General features: G+C 44.9%; 1 protein-coding gene across 4 annotated transcripts in view; it reads right to left on the bottom strand.

Annotated features, from left to right (window-relative positions):
• The window catches only part of NPHP1 (nephrocystin 1), a 66,060-nt gene that overhangs the window by 9,548 nt on the left and 37,644 nt on the right, over positions 1-18,868 (bottom strand). For all 4 annotated transcript variants that reach the window (XM_027554535.1, XM_027554533.1, XM_027554534.1 and 1 more), the window contains exons 12-16: positions 15,457-15,531; positions 12,582-12,692; positions 11,149-11,231; positions 8,835-8,911; positions 7,512-7,611 (exon numbers count right to left, since the gene is read on the bottom strand). In XM_027554535.1, the coding sequence (XP_027410336.1) occupies positions 7,512-7,611; positions 8,835-8,911; positions 11,149-11,231; positions 12,582-12,692; positions 15,457-15,531 (446 nt within the window). The remainder of the gene's footprint in view (positions 1-7,511; positions 7,612-8,834; positions 8,912-11,148; positions 11,232-12,581; positions 12,693-15,456; positions 15,532-18,868) is intronic.

Here is an 18,868-nt window from a genome sequence, read left to right as displayed (position 1 = left end):
TTTAGAAGGCAAAGTTAATCACACAGGTAACACCCAGCCTTCTAGCCAGCTGGAAGAGAACAGAATGAATGTGACCCCCACGGGGAGTTTCACATAATTTAGATAAGAAACCTTGACCACTCTATAACTCTTGCATTTCTAGAAATGTCAAAAATACAAGATAGATTCTCTTACCACACTTAAATTCATATACCACATTTGGTACACAGAGTCAGAAATCATCTTTTTCCAACCCTGCTAAAATTCTGATCTTGTATATACCTGACCTAGATTTCAAGGACTGGCTGCAGAGGAACATGGCAGCTGCCTTGATGCCACCACAGGCCTTCCTGTTTTCACGCTGTGATTCCCAAGGCTTGTCATACCCCCCACCCTTTGCTCTGCGGCTCATGTGGGCAGTGTTTCAGATGCATGCCCAAACTCGTCTCATGCTGAAAAACAGCCATTAATTCTGCGAGGGGAAGGGGTGGAACCTTCCTTCCATTCTCCCCTCCCCTTCTCTCCCAGACCAACCTGCTCCATCTGGCAAGCGCTGTGGCCAGCCTGTAGGAGAGGCCTTCAGCGCCCACTGTGTGGGCACTCCTTTCCTTCTGGCACCTCACCATAACACAAAGCAATGCTGCTGGCTCTTTATCAGAGTTTCCTTTAGGGAAATTTTTTGATTTTCCCAAACCCAAGATGGCCAGAAAGCTCTAAGCTGAAGAAGTAAAGATATACCTTTCTGACCTCACAGACAGACCAGCAGAAGTACAATAAACATGATAACAGGCCCCAGGCAAGTAACTTCTGGTGCTTCCCTGGGGGCTCAGATGGTAAAGAACCTGCCTGCAATGCAGGAGACCTGGGTTCGATCCCTGCGTCAGGAAGATCTGCTGGAGCAGGGAATGGCAACCCACTCCAGTATTCTTGCCTGGAGAAGCCCATGGACTGAGGAGCCTGGCGGGCTACAGTCCATTGGGTTGCAAATAGTTGGACACGACTGAGCAACTCACACACACAAGTAACACTACTATTTCCTTTATTTTTAGCAACAATACAATGGAAGTAAAGGAGAAAAAAAGATGAGATACATCAAAAGGCAAAGGAAAATAAATTTATAGCAAATTTATGCCCAGGCATATAATCTACTCCCATAGACCAGGGTTTGCACTGGGAGCCTGGGTCTAAATTTAGGGCTTTCCCTCATCAGGAGTTTAAAAACATGCCTTTGGTTTAGGAGTTGACACGTATACATGGCTATGTTTAAAATGGATAACCAAGAAGGACTTACTGTAAAAAAAAATTTAAAAAATAATTAAAAAAATTAAAAGTCATAAAGCAGAGAGAGAGAAAAAGCATGCATTTGGTCAAATCGCATCAAGTTACATCCCATCAAAAAACAGCTCCAGAATCAGAAAGCCAAGTCTTGGTGAAAGGCAAGGATCCGTTTGCTCCCTGTTTTGTCTCAGCTGAGGGCGCACACAATCACAGTTGTCTCTGTAAAAGGAGATCCAGGCCACTTCTCTGGTCAAGAAAACGAGCCCAGGGCTTCTCCGGCGGCTCAGTGGTGAAGAATCCGCCTGCCAATGCAGGTGACGTGGGTTCCGGGAGGATCCCAAGTGCAGTGGGGCAACTAAGCCTGGACGCCACTACTGAGCCTGTGCTCTAGAGCCCGGGAACCACATCTGTTGAGCCCACACTCCAGAGCCCTTGCTCTGCAACAAGAAAAGCCATAGCAATGAGAAGCCCATGCACTGCAACTAGAGAAGAGAAAGCCTGTGTGCAGCAACGAAGAGCCAGTGCAGCCAAAAATACATAAATAAAAAGACGAGTCCACACTAATCCACCTGCTCCTGACACAGGGCACACGGCTGGCTTATGAGAGGGCAGGATGAAGCTGGCCAGAAGGATGCTGGGGAAACTGGGCACTGATACAGATTGCAACTGGGCTTCCTGCCCTCAGCTCTGCCCACACTGGTGTATGGCTTGGCGTGACAAAAAAGAGCCCCTGTCCTTTCTGTTTCAGGCAGAGAAATTTGGCTAAACAAAGATGAAGGGGTTTTTGTTTTTGTTTTTGCAGCATGTGGGACTAGTTCCCTGACCAAAGATCAAACCTGTGCCTCCTGCAGTGGAAGTGTGGTGTCTTAACCACAGGACTGCCAGGGAAGTCTCAAAAGATGAAGTTCTTAAATACTGGGCAGTGCGGACAGAGGTGGGGTAGACTTTTGGAGCAGAGAAGGAGGCTGGTAGAATTGTGTGTGTTTGTGTGTGTGTGCACGCTCAGTCATGTTTGACTCTTTGCAAACCCATGGACTCCGTCAGGTTCCTCTGTTTATGGAATTTTCCAGGCAAGAATACTGGAGCGGGTTGCCATGCCCTCCCGACCTAGGGATAGAATCCAAATCTCCAGTATCTCCTGCATGGCAGGCGGATTCTTCACTGCTGAACCACTGGGGAAGCCCCATCGGTAGCATTAATGCCTTCTTTTTCCACCCACTATGAGAGGCAGGTCAGGGAGAGGAGCCTGAGCACAGTTAGCCCCAATTCAAGGTCCACCTCCAGGGCGCACCTGAACCCAGCCTCTCACCTTGAACCCACAGCACTGCCCTTGCACCATAGCCCACGGCTCTGCAGCAAGGCCCGGGCGTCTGGCTTCTCCGTGCCCACAGCCTGTCTCTGGGACAGCCTGCCTGAGGCCACAGTCCTACTGGTAGGTCCCAAGGCCCACAGTGGACACTACAAGGAGTGCACATTTCTGGATCCTGCAAGTCAGTCAGTCGTGTCCGACTCTTTGTGACCCCATGAACCACAGCACACCAGGCCTCCCTGTCCATCACCAACTCCCGGAGTTTACTTAAACTCATGTCCATTGAGCTGGTGATGCCATCCAACCATCTCATCCTCTATCATCCCCTTCTCCTCCTGCCCTCAATCTTTCCCAGCATCAGGGTCTTTTCAAATGAGTCAGCTCTTCACGTCAGATGGCCAAAGTATTGGATTTCAGCTTCAGCATCAGTCCTTCCAATGAACATTCAGGACTGATTTCCTTTAGGATGGACTCGTTGGATCTCCTTGTAGTCCAAGGGACTCTCAAGAGTCTTCTCCAACACCACAGTTCAAAAGCATCAATTCTTCGGCGCTCAGTCTTCTTTATAGTCCAGCTCTCACATCCATACATGACCACTGGAAAAACCATAGCCTTGACTAGACAGACCTTTGTTGGCAAAGTAATGTCTCTGCTTTTTAATATGCTATCTAGGTTGGTCATAACTTTCCTTCCAAGGAGTAAGCGTCTTTTAATTTCATGGCTGCAGTCATCATCTGCAGTAATTTTGGAGCCCAAAAAGATAAAGTCTGACATTGTTTCCATTGTTTCTCCATCTATTTGCCATGAAGTGACAGGACCAGATGCCATGATCTTTGTTTTCTGGATGTTGAGTTTTAAGCCAACTTTTTCACTCTTCTCTTTCACCTTCATCAAGAGGCTCTTTAGTTCTTTGCTTTCTGCCATAAGGGTGGTATCATCTGCATATCTGAGGTTAATGGTATTTCTCCCAGCAATCTTGATTCCAGCTTAAGCTTCCTCCAGCTTCCCCCAGACCAGCGTTTCTCATGATGTACTCTGCATATAAGTTAAATAAGTAGGGTGACAATATACAGCCTTGATGTACTCCTTTTCCTATTTGGAACCAGTCTGTTGTTCCATGTCCAGTTCTAACTGTTGCTTCCTGAGCTACAGGTTGCTCAAGAGGCAGGTCAGGGGGTCTGGTATTCCCATCTCTTTCAGAATTTTCCACAGTTTATCATGATCCACACAATCCAAGGCTTTGGCATAGTCAATGAAGCAGAAATAGATGTTTTTCTGAAACTCTTTTGCTTTTTTGATGATCCAGTGGATGTTGGCAATTTGATCTCCCATTTTTCTGCCTTTTCTAAAACCAGCTTGAACATCTGGAAGTTCACGGTTCACGTACTGCTGAAGCCTGGCTTGGAGAATTTTGAGCATTACTTTACTAGCATGTGAGATGAGTGCAATTGTGTGGTAGTTTGAGCATTCTTTGGCATTGCCTGTCTTTGGGATTGGAATGAAAACTGACCTTTGCCAGTCCTGTGGCCACTGCTGAGTTTTCCAAATTTGCTGGCATGTTGAGTGCAGCACTTTCACAGCATCATCTTTCAGGATTTGAAATAGCTCAACTGGAATTCCATCACCTCTACTATCTTTGTTCGTAGTGATGCTTCGTAAGGCCCACTTGACTTCACATTCCAGGATGTCTGGCTCTAGGTGAGTGATCACACCATTGTGATTATCTGGGTCGAGAAGATCTTTTTTGTATAGTTCTGTGTATTCTTGCCACCTCTTCTTAATATCTTCTGCTCTGTTAGGTCCATACCATTTCTGTCCTTTATTGAGCCCGTCTTTGCATGAGGTGTTCCCTCGGTCTCTCTGATCCCTTGGTGTCCCGTGGATCCTCAGAGTGGAGCCCAATTTCACGATGGCCCTCAGGGCTCTCTCTGGGCTCTGGGAGGAGAGTTGCGTGCACGCAGAGACGAGACGAGGGAGGCCAGGGATCACAGGTGGCAGGGCAGAGCTTTTACACCGGCAGGAAGAGCTCTACCTTGAAATCACTTCACAAACATTTTTCGGGTGCCTACTATGTGCTGTAACCAACAAGGGCCTCTACTCCTGAGGTCGGGGCTGAGGGCTGGGGGCCCTTCTTTGAGAACCCAGTACACAGAAGAACATTCGCGGCTTTGGGAGAATGGGCCCGGCGATCTGACCACTGCTCACCCAGTCAGATTGATCTCTAGATTGTAAAGCATATCTCCAAGCCAGTATCTGAAGCCAAAGAAACACTATTAAAAGCTGTACTTGAAAGATATGCTTGGAAGTGCTTTAGACTCTGGAAAGCTTATCAACCAGAGAAGCAGCAGGTGGTTGAAGAAGTAGGAAGAATGAGGCTGAACAGGATTCTAGCTTTCCTTTTACAAAGACCGCTCCTGTGCTGCTGCTTCTTTTTTTATCTGGAAAAATATAAATTGTCCAAGAAAAGACTGGCCAGAAAGGGGGAGTTTATAGGCTCCATGGACATCCGGGGTGGTGGGCAGGGTGGGGGCAGCCAAGAGTGAATACTACCCACGAGTACACAATTAATGGCTGTTGAAAGATTGAACTGTTAACACTATCATTATAAAACACATTTCAGTACTAGTGATAAGAGCCAGGGATATTTAAACTGGGAGCATGATCCCAACTGAGGAAAGCAACCACTCACAGAGTGCTCCAAGTCTCCCTGAGCCTGAGCATCTGCCAGCAGTCAGCGTCCCGGCAGGGCTGCCCCGCCGCCTCCGCCTGTTCGTAAGCCGTGCGCTCCCATCCACCGCCTGTGCCCTGTGTTCTCCACAGCCCCACATCGTCGCATGGCACCTCCTTCCAAACTTCAAAGCCCGATTTGAATTTCTCTGATCTTACCAGCTACATAGCACATCCTCACTTGAACAAACTTTATGACAGCACTGCTATCTGCTATTATATTTACATTTATCTACACATATGACATTTACATTTACTTACACATATGACAATACCAGGGCTTCCCTGGTGGCTCACACAGTAAAGCAATGCAGGAGACCCGGGTTCGATTCCTGGGTCAGGAAGATCCCCTGGAGAAGGCAGTGGCAGCCCACTCCAGTATTCTTGCTTGGGAAATCCCATGGACAGAGGAGCCTGGCGGGCTATACAGTTCACAGGGTCACAAAGAGTGACTGATCCACTGAGTACACATGCACACATATGATAATAGTAATAATTACTGTGATACTTATTGGGTATTACTGTGAAGCATGCACATAAATACTAGGCAAATGCTGTATATATTCTCATTTCCTTAAACCTCATTAGAGCTTGATGGGCTTGATATTATTATGTCCATTTTAAAGACACAGACCTTGAGACCCTGAGAAGGATGGTCAATGGCTTGTCTACGAGAGTCCTGAGTCGGACATGGACAGACCCGGGACGCCTCCCATGTAGACGCTCCTGGAAGAAGACGAAAACTATAGACCCGGGACGCCTCCCACGTAGACGCTCCCGGAAGAAGACGAAAACTAGAACCACCGTGAGATACCACTCATCACTTACTAAAACGGGCAAAAAGGAAAAAATCGGTCATATCAAGTGCTGTCAAGAATACTGGAGTAACTGGAACTCTCATATGTTACTGGAGAGAGTATAGAACAGCCTGGTCATATTGGAAAACAGTTTGGCAATTTCTTACAAAGTTAAGCAAAGGCCAGATGATCCAGTAATCTCACAAGAAAGGAAGATATAAGTCCACACACACAAAAAAACTGCTATGCAAATATTTAGAGTAGCTTTATTCATGATTGCCCAAACCTAGAAACAACTCAAATGTCTCTGAACTGGTGAATAAATAAACACATGGTGTATATCCACCAAATGGAATACTAGTTAGAACAAAAAGGAACAAGCCACTAACATATGGGGCTTCCCAGGTGGCTCAGTGGTAAAGAATCCTCCTGTCAGTGCAGGAGACGCAGCAGACTTGGGTTTGATCCCTAGGTCGGGAAGATCCCTTGGAGAAGGCAGTGGCAGCCCACTCCAGTATTCTCGCCTGGAAAATCCCATGGACAGAGGAGCCGGGCGGGCTACAGTCCACGGGGTCACAAAGAGTCAGACACGACTTAGCGACTGAGCACACACGCAGGCATGCGCTGACACACGCAATTTCATGGATACATCTGAGTTATGTTACGCTAAATGGAGGAAGCCAGACGCGAAAGGCTGTACACCGTGTGACTCCATTTGGAGACCATTCTGGAAACGGTAGAACTGGGAGAAGAAAACGGACCAACTGTTGCCTGAGACCAGAGCCAGAGATTTGATTACAAAGGGGCATGAGATCATCTTCAGAGTGACAGAAATATTCTTTATCTCGACTGTGTGGTAGCTACATGACTGTATACACTTGTCAAAACTCAAAGAACTTAAAGTAAAAGGGGTAAATTTTACTTGTGTGTAAATTATACCTCAATAAACCTGACATTTTAAAAAGCTCCCCAGGGAATTTCCTGGCAATCCAGTCATTAGGACTCTGAGCTCTCACTGCTGAGGCTGCGAGTTCAATCCCTGGTCTGGGAACTACGATCCCACAAGCCATGTGGTGTGGCCAAAAAAAAAAACCAAACAAATTCATGATGATTTTTTAAAAAAAGTTCCCCAAAGTTCCCTAAGGGAAAGATCATGGATGATAAGCCCTGCTTAGTCAAAAGCGTCTATACTACTTTTGACCACATCTATCATTTGTACCAACTGGTAAACTGAAGAGTAAGTTAATCTGAAATGTATCATTATTCCATTTCCCTACTGATCCTTGGCTGAAGAATCAGTGAGGAAAAAAAAAACAAAACTAACAAATGGTGACTGAGCAGGAAGAGAAGCTGGAAGCAGAGACGGTCCATAAATGCTGACTAAGCCCAAGTTCGCCAGACAGGTAACGGCGGGTACTAACCTTAGTGTGCTCCTGGATCTTCTGTTCAAAGATCTCAGTTTGACTAGAAGTTGAGGCTGCCTCCGCATTGTCATCAACTGATGGAAAACACTACCATGTGCTTTTAAAAAAGAAAAAATAAATATCAAAACTTAGTGCTTAGGCAGTGAACGTGATAAAACAGTATTTCACATAAAATTTTATAATAAAAATAAGACAAAGTTTCTTCAGCACCAGGAGTGCTGAATTGTATGAAAGGCAGCAGCTGTCCATATACTCTAAATGAACTAATGAAGTACCATCTGCCCTAAAGACCTTCAGAGGTCTTACCTGATAGCTCAGCTGGTAAAGAATCTGCCTGCAATGCAGGAGACCCCAGTTCGATTCCTGGGTCAGGAAGATCCCCTGGAGAAGAGATAGGCTACCCATTCCAGTATTCTTGGGCTTCCCTTGTGGCTCATCTGGTAAAGAATCTGCCAGCAATGTGGGAGACCTGGGTTTGATCTCTGGGTGGGGAAGATCCCCTGGAGAAGGGAACAGCTACCCTCTCCAGTATCCTGGCCTGGAGAATTCCATGGACTGTATAGTCCATGGGGTTGCAAAGAGTGGGAAATGACTGAGTGACTTTCACTTTCATTTTCAAAGACCCTCGAAGGTTCCCAACTGACCCACCCCGGGAGCTGCCACTCCAGCAGATTCTTAGACAGCATCATTGCTGCTAGATTAGACGAAAGGGGAGTTTAAAAAGCATCTCTGACTTCAAGTGGAACTAACTGTATCCCAGACCCCAGGACCTCCCTGTTCCAAGATGGTGGGGCTAGCATTGCTGCGTGTCCTAAATCATGAAACAAGGAGACGGCTGTCTGAGGAGCCAGAGGGGAGTTTTAGATCTGTCAGGCTCTAAATCCAAGAGGCAAGTGCCATAAATATTTGCCTGGCTCTCCATGTTCCCGTTATCTAGCACAGCGCCTGGTCAATGGACACATCGAAAGCTGCTCAGTGTTTCTAGAGGGCAGCCTGGCATATATACCAGTGACCAAGCAATATGAAAGCACTGAATTGGCCTGTTCTGTCAGTTCTGAGGCCCTGTGCTCAATGAAAAGGAGCCAATACAGAGCCCTTACACTTCCTAATTTCCTATGTTAAAGTCTCACATGTGCCACCAAGGAAATATTCACTTAGATGAAAATGATTAAGATTTTAATATCAAATGACATGCTTTTAAAAATGTGAATTCAGGTGAAAAGTGTTAGGCTTTTTAGACTATAGCTGTCTTCTTTGGTGCATCTTCTGCTTGTTTAATCTTTAAGGAAAGGGAAGAAAGCAACAGAAAGAAAGTGGTACCTCTTCTGGATACTGAAGGGTCCACTTCAACACCTTTTTCATAAGGGGTGCCTCCGTTCAAGAAGAGCTTGTAAGTCCTACAAAAGAAAAGCACCAGTGTGCACGCGACACCCACAGTGGAGCCAGCAGCGGAACATGATTTTAGCACAAGCACGTTCACAGACATTTTATTCATGCCTCATTCACTGGTAAATGAGAGTGAAAGTTGTTATCCTTCCCTAGGGTTATCCTCTCAGTAAACTGAGTCTCCTTCTTAACTGTGAACGATAGAAAATACATTTTCCACATTAAAGTGAGAAAGATTAACTGACGTCATTTTGAGACTTTAATGACTTGTGCCATTTAAATGTCTTTTTCAAAAGTTTTGAATCATCATCGGAAATAAAGCTATCATGAATTTATACTACTTTTAAAATGCAAAAGTAACATGTAGATTGTTGTAAAAACTTCAAATGACATAGAAATGATCAATAAAAACCCGAAAACTCCCTCCTTGTCCTTTCCCACCTAGTTTGGTAAGCCCCCTGTCCTATCTTTTTTCTGTACAAATTATTTTGAAACAAATTCATACACACAATAAATCTCAAACTGACACACATTTCCTTCTAAAGTTGCCTCTTTAACCCGTGGCATGGCCTCCCCAACTCTGCTCCCCAGAGACGACCTCCAGGAACAGTTTCCACAGGCACACGAGCACAGCACTCCGTGAAAAGAAGGGGCATCAGCATGCTCGTGGCCTGCACCTTGCACGCTCGTGGCCTGCACCTTGCCGGTTTTCAGCTTCGAACACACGCTGGAGATGTCTCTGCATCAATACACAGGCCTCCGTCTCATTTTAAAAAATGGTTTAAGACTTTAAGAAAGATTGGATAGACACACTTTTCCCTCCTACTAAGCACAACTAAAAACCCTGAACATTATTAAAAACAGAAAAACAAAAAACCCACAAGGAGCCTGGGCTTCTACATCTACAGGCGGTATTGGGTTAGGGCTGAGGGGTGATAGGTGCCCGCCCCTCCCACCAGAGTGCCATCAGGAGGACTTTCACCTCTGTTCTGTGGTAAGGTCATGCCCACCCGTGGTGTCAGCAGAGGAGGAAGGGGGCAGCATTATCTGAATTAAACCTTGGGGACAGGAACTATTATAATCCCATTTTAAAGCTGGGGGAAATTGAGGCTTGGAGACATTACAGAACCCACTGACAGTTACACAGACAGAGCCCAGGCTATGGCCCTGAATTCTATCATTCCAAACCTAGGGTCTCCTCATCATCCTACTGACTGCCCCTATGCATCCCTTCTGTGAGTTTCTTGTTTATATCCTAGACTTAGATTTGTGTGTGCACCCACTTTCAAATTCAGATTCTCTTCTTAGTTTTTGAGAGCTCTTCTTATATTAAAGATAATAATCTTGTGACTGTTAGATACTGGATATATTGGAAATACATTACAAACATTTGCTTTTGGTCTTAAATTTTAAATTTGTTTACAGTGGCTGCCGCTACGGGGACCACTGACCTAGCTTTCCCACTCTTTGGTGAGAATCAGGCTCTATTTTGGGCTTCCCTGGTGGCTCAGTGGTAAAGAATTCACCTGCAATGAAGGAGACTTGGGTTCAAACCCTCAGTCAGGAAGAGGCCCTGGAGGAGGGCATGGTAACCCACTCCAGTGTTCCTGCCTGGAGAACTCCCTGGACAGAGGACCCTGGTGAGCCATAGCCCATGGGGTCGTGGAGTCAGACAGGACTGAAGTGGACTGAGCACGTGTATACACAGGCTCTGTCCCGGCACTGTGAAGTGTGCTAACACCACAGGAAGTTACTGAAAGAATATTCTCAGCAGACAACTGGTGCAAACATCATTTAAAATACTTTGCGATCTGTGTCACGTCTCCCCGCTAGGATGAGATCACGTATGCTGTTTTCATATACTACCTTAATAGAGTATTAAAGTGAAACTGAAAGTGTTAGTTTGCTCAATCGTGTCTGACTCTTTTGCAGCACCATGGGCCACAGCCCGCCAGGCTCCTCCTTCAGGAGATCTCCCAGGCAAGAATACTGGAGCGGGTAGCCATGCCCTCCTCCAGTGGATCTTCCCAGTCCAGGGATCGAATCTGCGTCTCCTTCATTGCAGGTAGATTCTTTACCATTTAAGCCACCAGGGAAGCCCCCAAAGAACATTAAAATCAACATTAAAAAGCCTTCTCCCCTCAAGTTACTGAAATGTGAAACCTCTGGAAACCTGAGGTGTCTAGATTCTAAAAAATGAATTTCCACAAAATTACCCACTTGGAGGGAATATATAAACCCAACTTACTTTGCTGGAATAGGAATTCCAGTGGCATCAAAAAGTTTCAGAAACACCCAGCCACAGCTCAACTCTCCTCTTTCACCAGTGGACTAGAAAATAAAACTGGGTATGAACCTTCGTGTCTGAATCAGTCAAATCTATAAGCATATACCAAGTTCTTATAAAAGGAATAAAACAAGTATTTGCCTTTAGAACTAAAAAGTTCTTCACAAGAAAACAAAGTGAAAGCCAGGGGAGGCCTACTGGACTTGCAGGGCAGATGGTAAAGGCAGGATGTCAAGTGAAAATCTGACCTTGTTAAGTCGCTCCTGAAAAAACCCTAAGCCTGATGCTAGGACTACCGCTGCTCTTGTTTTTTGAGTGATATAAATATGCTGGGAAGTGATCCCAGGTCACATCAATGCTACCTGCAAGCAGGAGGCTTTGGGTCTCAGTGAGAAATGGAACGAGTCACTTAAGTCACTGAAGGGGCGCCCTGCTCAGAGCTTCACCCCCAGCCCCCGTCAATCGTCAGAGGCCAGTGCATTCACCTGGGGGTCCTGCTCCTCGCTCCTGTCCTACACAGCAACACGCACGGATGAATGCGCCTTAAAGGAATGCAAGGGCAGGACTTCCCTGGTGGCGCAGTGAGAACCCGTCTGCCAACGTGGGGGACATGGGTTTGATCCCTGCTCCGGGAAGATTCCATGTGCCACGGAGCAACTCAGCCCACGCTGAGCCCGCGCTCTGCAACAAGAGGCGCCGCCGCAGTGAGAGACCCGCCCGCCACGACTGCAGGAAGCCTGCCCGCAGCACCGGAGCCCCAGCGCAGCCAGAAATCAACGATGAATGAGGAAGTTTTAAAAAAAGAAATGAAAGGCCAGCATAACTCCATTAATGGAATTTAACAGCCGGCTCTCTGGGTTACCATGAAGCCAAGCACACACACCACACCCGTGAAGCTATTATTAAAATATGGAAACATATATTACCACAGACCCACATCCGCTGATTCAAGAGTTTATATGATGTAAGTTAATCCAAGTTTCTGATGTTCCCTTAATAAAAATGACCACTCTGCCAGGTCCTTTTATTAGAACCCCCATTTACAAGGTTAAGGGCACACTGACCCTCAAGGACAGAGGTACCACTCTGTGCTGGAAAGCCACTATACATCTATCACTTTCTGTAAAGTCCCATCTTTTTCAAATCTTCATTCTTATAAAGCACTGGAGTTCATTCCAGCTATAAATACAAAGAAAAAGATTTGCTTTAAACGCTGCTGAAAAAAGCAGCATCATAAAAAAAAAAAAATTAGAATCACTGCCATTCCCATTCCTCAAGAGGTTAATATTCTATTACACAGAAAAATCTCAATTATTGTTACTAAGAACAGACATTTAGAAAAAAACTTCCCTTTTAACTGATAATCAGAAAGCTTTATCTTTCAACTGACATACATTGCGAATATAAGAAATTCCAAGTTCAAATAATATTCCAAGATCTGGAGAGGAAGAGTTGGATCTGATGAAACAGTCGCCATCAAGCAGGCAGGGCAAGATGCCAGTAACCTGAAACAAGGCAGAAAACGGAGGTTACTAAGAAGCACGGAGAACAGAGGGAGGAAAAACAGCGAGGTCCCGCTGTTGGGCAGGGAGCAATAGTCACTGCCCTGTGACAGACCATAATGGGAAAGGGTATGAGAAAGACCAAATATACACGGTAACCTAATCACTTTGTTGTACAGCAGTGACGAGTACATGCTGTAAATCAACTACACTTCAATACAATAAACGCTTTTAAAATGGCAGGACAGTTCAGCTGTATCATCTGCATCATAATAAAGGTCTTTTTTAAGATTTTTAAAATATGTAGACCACTTCTAAAGTCTTTATTGATTTTGTCACGATATAGCTTCTGTTTCATGTTTTGCTTTTCTGGTTGTGAGACCTGTGGGATCCTAACTCCCCGACCAGGGAGTGAACCCACAGCCCCCACATTGTAAGGTCAAGTCTCAACCACTGGACCATCAGCCAAGTCGTCAAGGTCTTTTAAAGGAAAGAAAAAGCAGATGGATTGGACTCATCTATACCAATGGTGTGAAATTTTAAAATGTAATTTTTGTGCTAAAGAAAACTACCTTTACGTTCACTTACTCTTTGCTTAGAGAGGAAGCTAATGCAAAACAAGCACTGTACCAAGGTCTTCGGAGGTATTACAAACATAGTTTGATATAGGATAAGATTTTTGGAGGGCAGGGGGGATACTGCATGGCACACGGGATCTTAGACCCCCGACCAGGGGTCAAACCTTGCAGTGGAAGCTTGGAGTTCTAACCACTGGACCACCAAGCAAGTTCCTGATGAGATATTTATATTAACCACTGTCCTTTGCAGACAGGACTAAAATTATAACCTGCATACACACTTGCCCAGCTTCCCTGAGGCAGGCCTTGGAAATTTTCCTTTCCTCTCACTCTTCCTGCACCACAACATCCCTCTTCCTTGCCTATAAAATCCCACACACCCTTCAAGATCAGTTTCTCTTCTATAAAACCTGTTTCTCTATGTTCCACAGTACCAGGAGCCCCGCAACAATTACACTCTGCCTACGTCACAGCTGCCAATAGCACCCACTGCACGGAGTGACTCTCAGGATTCAGTGAGAAGACACCCTAGCGGCTGCCTCGGTGCCCAGCACGCGGTCAGAGCTCCACACACAGAGGATATTGGCGCTGTACACATGTCTGCCTCTTCTGCACCAACACAGACGCTCCCACAGCATCTAGGAAGCATGCCTCACACCTAAAGGATGGACGGTTAATTTCACTCACAAAGGAGCCTATACGTACTAGTTATCCCTTCCATCAGTTCATCTTTATATCCAGGAGAACATTAGAAAAGTTGTTGGGCCAAAATGAAAGCAGAGGATGCTTAAAAGACCAAACTGGAGGACTTCTCTGGTGGCCCAGAGGGTTAAGACTTCACCTTCCCATGCAGGGGGTGTGGGTTTAATCCTTGGTCAGGGAGCTCAGATCCACGTACCTCTCGATGGGAAAACAAAACAAAAAACAGAAGCAATGTTGTCACAAATTCAATAAAGACTTTAAAAATGGTTCACATTAAAAAAAAAAAAGATCACACTGGACTTGGAGGGGTGGTGCTGTGGACAAGTGTGGACCTGTGCAGCCCACAGGCGAGGTGGCCGGGCTCCTCCCCGTGCTGTGCCCACGTGGTGAGCCTCTACCTTGCTGTGAGATCTCTTGATGCAACAGGAAAAGTTTAATGAAGGGTTCCTGGGGTCAGTGACACAAGGGAGTGAACCGTGGGAAGGAGGCAATGAAACTGGAGGTGGAAAAAGTAAACAGAACTATAGACAAGTAATGTTATTAAAGGAAAGACATCTTCATCTCCCCGGCATCTATACGACACTGACTCAGTGGCTTGAAGCCACTTAACCTCATTTCTGTCTTTGTTTGTCTCAATCTTGACAGTCCCTGGATGTCAAGGGATGATCGGTTCCCTAGCTGTCACCCATGAGTTTACCTGAAGAAAGCACAGCTCTCCTGAGCACAGCTGGAGACCGCATTAAAAAAAAAAACAAAAAAAAAAACACCACTTCTTAAGAGATGCTAAGAGTCTCTTTTAAGGTTTCTCTTTTTGTTTTCATTTTCCATCAGACAGAACTTTCTAAAATTGAACCTTGTGATTCATTGAATGAGATGATTCATAGGCATGGTAACTTTGGTGAAGCAGAAACGAGTGATTTTTATTAAAGTTCTCAGAGAACATTAAATAATGTAAAGGTTCAAACCTGGCACCATATAGTCTGTGTTAGATAAAAATACGTTATTTCAGGAATTTGTTGTTCCTGTTCAGTCACTCAGTTGTGTCCTACTCTTTGCAACCCCATGAAAGGCAGCACACCAGGCTTCCCTGTCCTTCACTATCTCCCGGAGTTTGCTCAAACTCATGTCCATTAAGTCAGTGATGCCATGCAACCATCTTATCCTCTGTCACCTCCTTTTCCTCCTGCCCTCAGCATCAGGGTCTTTTCCAAAGAGCCAGCTCTTTGCATCAGGTGGCTAAAGCACTAGAGCTTCATTTTCAGCATCAGTCCTTCCAGTGAATATTCAGGGTTGATTTCCTTTAGGATTGACTGGTTTGATCTCCTTGCTGAACAAGGGACTCTTAAGAGTCTTCTCCAGCAACACCAAATACATCAAAGTGTATTACCAAATACATTTTGATAATCTTACCTTAGAAACTAATTGCATAATACTTAATGGGTAAAATAAACTCATGTTTCACTCAATTCACTCAGCAGATGCCTTACCTGGGGAGAAAAGGTCCATGTTTTGGGCTTCTTAGGTTGCCACGTGGCCCTGACTGTGTGAATGTTGCTCAGAACCTGAAATGAGATTTTCCCATTTGGAATCACTGTTGGAACATCAGCACCTCCATGCTCCAAACAGTGAACAGCGGAGCAGAGGGAAAGAGGGTATCTTTCTTCTTTGGGCGGTTCTGTATTTCTTTTTTTTCTTTTTACATCAACTACATACATAACTTTTAAAATGATTAATAAAAGGGAACATGTGAATGCTCTTGGAATGGGATGGGGTGTGGGTGGGTCCACGGGGCCTTGGGTAACCGGCAAGCTGAAGTGTGGCCCCACAGGCTGTGCCCTAAGTGTCCCATCGCTGAGACCATCCCGCATCTTCACGAAAAGGAATATGTCGGGCTGAAGAGCTGGGTGACTGGGTGGGGCAGGGGCCCAATGGAGGGAAACAGGGGAGAAGGATGGGAGAAGGTGAGCCTGGCAGGGCTTCCCTGAGGAGCAAACTTGTGTTAGTCACTCAGTCATGTCTGACTCTTCGCAACCCCATGGACTGTAGCCCAGGAGGCTCCTCTATCCATGGGATTCTTCAGGCAAGAACACCGGAGTGGGTTGCCGTTTCCTTCTCCAGGGGATCTTCCTGACCCAGGGATGGAACCCACATCTCCTATATTGCAGGTGGATTCTTTACTGTCTGAGCCACCAGGGAAGCCCTTGAGGAACAAACTAAAGTGAAAGTGAAAGTCACTCGGTCACGTCTGACTCTTTGCGACCCCATGGACCATACAGTCCACGGAATTCTCCAGGCCAGAATACTGGAGAGGGTAGCCGTTCCCTTCTCCAGGGGATCTTCCCAACCCAGGGATCAAACCCAGGTCTCCCTCACTGCAGGCAGCTTCTTCACCATCTGAGCCACCAGGGAGGCCCGAGAATACTAGAGTGGGTAGCCTATCCGTTCTCCAGCGGATCCTCCCGACCCAGGAATTGAACCGGGGTCTCCTGCATTGCAGGCAGATTCTTTAACAGCTAAATGAACTAAGCCAACAGTAAATCATAGTGATCCTCTACACGCTTCATTACGTTAATAGTGCTATTTCAAACATATCCTTATACATAAACATATATAAGCAGCCTTGTGAGCGGTCCCCTGTCTGCTCCAAGCTTCGCTATAATCCTTGGGCACTTCATTATCCCTCTGAAATACCCATTTGTTTGTTCATGTAACATATAATTGAGATATTTTTGTAAACCAGTACTGTTCTAGGCACTGGAAATACACAGCAGTGAACACAACAGACAAGTATCCCTTGTTCATGGAATTGGCAAGAGAATAACCAAACAGACTCACGAAAAGTGAACAAATCTGCCTGGCGCTGATGAGCACCGCAAAGTAAAAGCTGAGGAGGAGGGTAAGAAGTGTGCTCGGGGGTAGGGGAACAGTGATTAACACAGCCAAGTGTTACAGCACTTATAAAACAACAAAAGAGCTGGCAAGTGAATTCAGACTCAGATTTCTGCGCTAATAATAAACTGTACTAAGTGAAATACATAATATCTGAGAGAGATTAACCAGAAAACTAGGAGAAATTTTAGGTATAACTGACCTTTCAAGAAATATGGCCCACAGGAGCATTTTATGTGCATTGATAACAAGATGGGGGCAGTGGGGAGTTACATGTGAGTATCTTGGTGTGTTAAGGAGGAATATAGAAATACAGAGTGATTTTAGATTTATGAGAATAATCTACAGCTAAGTAGGAAGCCTAGAAATTTACATACTGCAAACTGAGAGGCTTCAAAAGAACCAGGTGACAAGGCCATGGATGGCTATTATTTTTTTTTCTGCATGTTTATATACATTTGAAATAGTTCCTAATTTAACAAATATTGCTAATTTCAATAAAAGTCAGATTGTAGTGTGAAATGCATGTAAAATGAAAAAGAATAAGCAAATTGGAAGATTATAATGTTCAAAGAGTCTAAACGTGAGATTTAGATTTGTTTTCTATTTCTCTTATTATTGGCAAAATAGGTATATAGTTTGTTGATGTATTATTTCTTACTGAGTTCTTAAGGCTTTTCAATCACTCTTTAAGGATGAAACATACAACGATGGTTGATTATAAAATGTGTCAAATATACCAGACAAGTTAAAAGAAACTTACAGCACACCCTAAGCTTATCACCTAGATTCTGCCATCAACATTTTACTTCACTTGCTTTATCACATATCCCATCTAGCCATCCATCAGTTCATCTTATTTTTTGATACACGACAAACTTGCAGACATAAGTAAACTTTTCTCTAAATATGTTAACATGCATAGCATAGAGTTCATTATTTGTTCACAGTTCTCTTTTTGATGGAAAATTTAATATAATGAAATTCAGAAACCTTATTTTTATCGGCTTGTAATGTCCAGAGTGGGGAAAGGAACGTGGGCTGGCTAGGGACCATAGGCCCTAAGGAATGACACGGCAAGTGCTGTCACTGGGGGCCTACAGAGGAGCCTGAGCCTCATCAGGGTCCCAGTGCAAGGAGACACGCCTTTCCCCAGAGGTGTGTGCAGAGGCCAGGAGGTGGGCTCGCTCTAGCCTGGCAGGAACGGCGCCAATGTGTGTGCCACAGTAGGAGCAAAGCTTACCAAGATCCAGACTCCCAGCTCTCAGATGTCTAAGATACCATTTTTAAAGAAAAAATCATTCATTATACCAAATACCAGGAAAATCGCAACTTAAGTGAGAAAAGAATCAAAAGATAACAACACTAACTCTGCTCAATGTCTTGCGGCAGCCTGCATGGGAGGGGCGTTTGGGGGAGAATGGATACCTGTGTATGTATGGCTGAGTCCCTCTGCTGTCCACCTGAAACCATCACAACATGGTTAATCAGCTGTATTCCAATATAAAGTTAAAAGTTAAAAAAAAAAAAAGATCCCAACACAAAGATGACTGATGTTGGAATTATTTGAAAAGCATTTTAAAGCAGTCATCTAAAAATGCTTCAATAAACAACTATGGAGATGCTTAAAATAAATTAAAAAAAAAAAAAAAAACAGAAAGAAATATGGGGTTTCAAGAAAGAAATAAGGAAATTTTAACAAAAAAAGAAAAAGAAACAGGACCCTAATGGAAATTCTAGAACTGAAAAATACAATGAAAGTGAAGGTGTTAGTCACTCAGTCAGCCAGGCTCCTCCGTCCATGGGATTTCCCAGACAAGAATATTGGACTGCGTTGCCATTTCCTTCTCCAGGGGATCTTCCTGACCCAGGGATTCAACCTGGCTCTCCTGTATTGCAGGTAGATTCTTAACCATCTGAGCCACCAGAGAACCCCAAGTTTGAAAACAGACACATACACACACCTACACAAGTCACTGAATAGACTCAACCACAGAACAGAAAAGAGAG

This window comes from Bos indicus x Bos taurus, chromosome 11 (assembly GCF_003369695.1).
Source record: "Bos indicus x Bos taurus breed Angus x Brahman F1 hybrid chromosome 11, Bos_hybrid_MaternalHap_v2.0, whole genome shotgun sequence".
NCBI lineage: Eukaryota > Metazoa > Chordata > Mammalia > Artiodactyla > Bovidae > Bos > Bos indicus x Bos taurus.
Note: the sequence above shows the minus strand (reverse complement) of the source record. Positions and strands in the feature narration are given on the sequence as shown.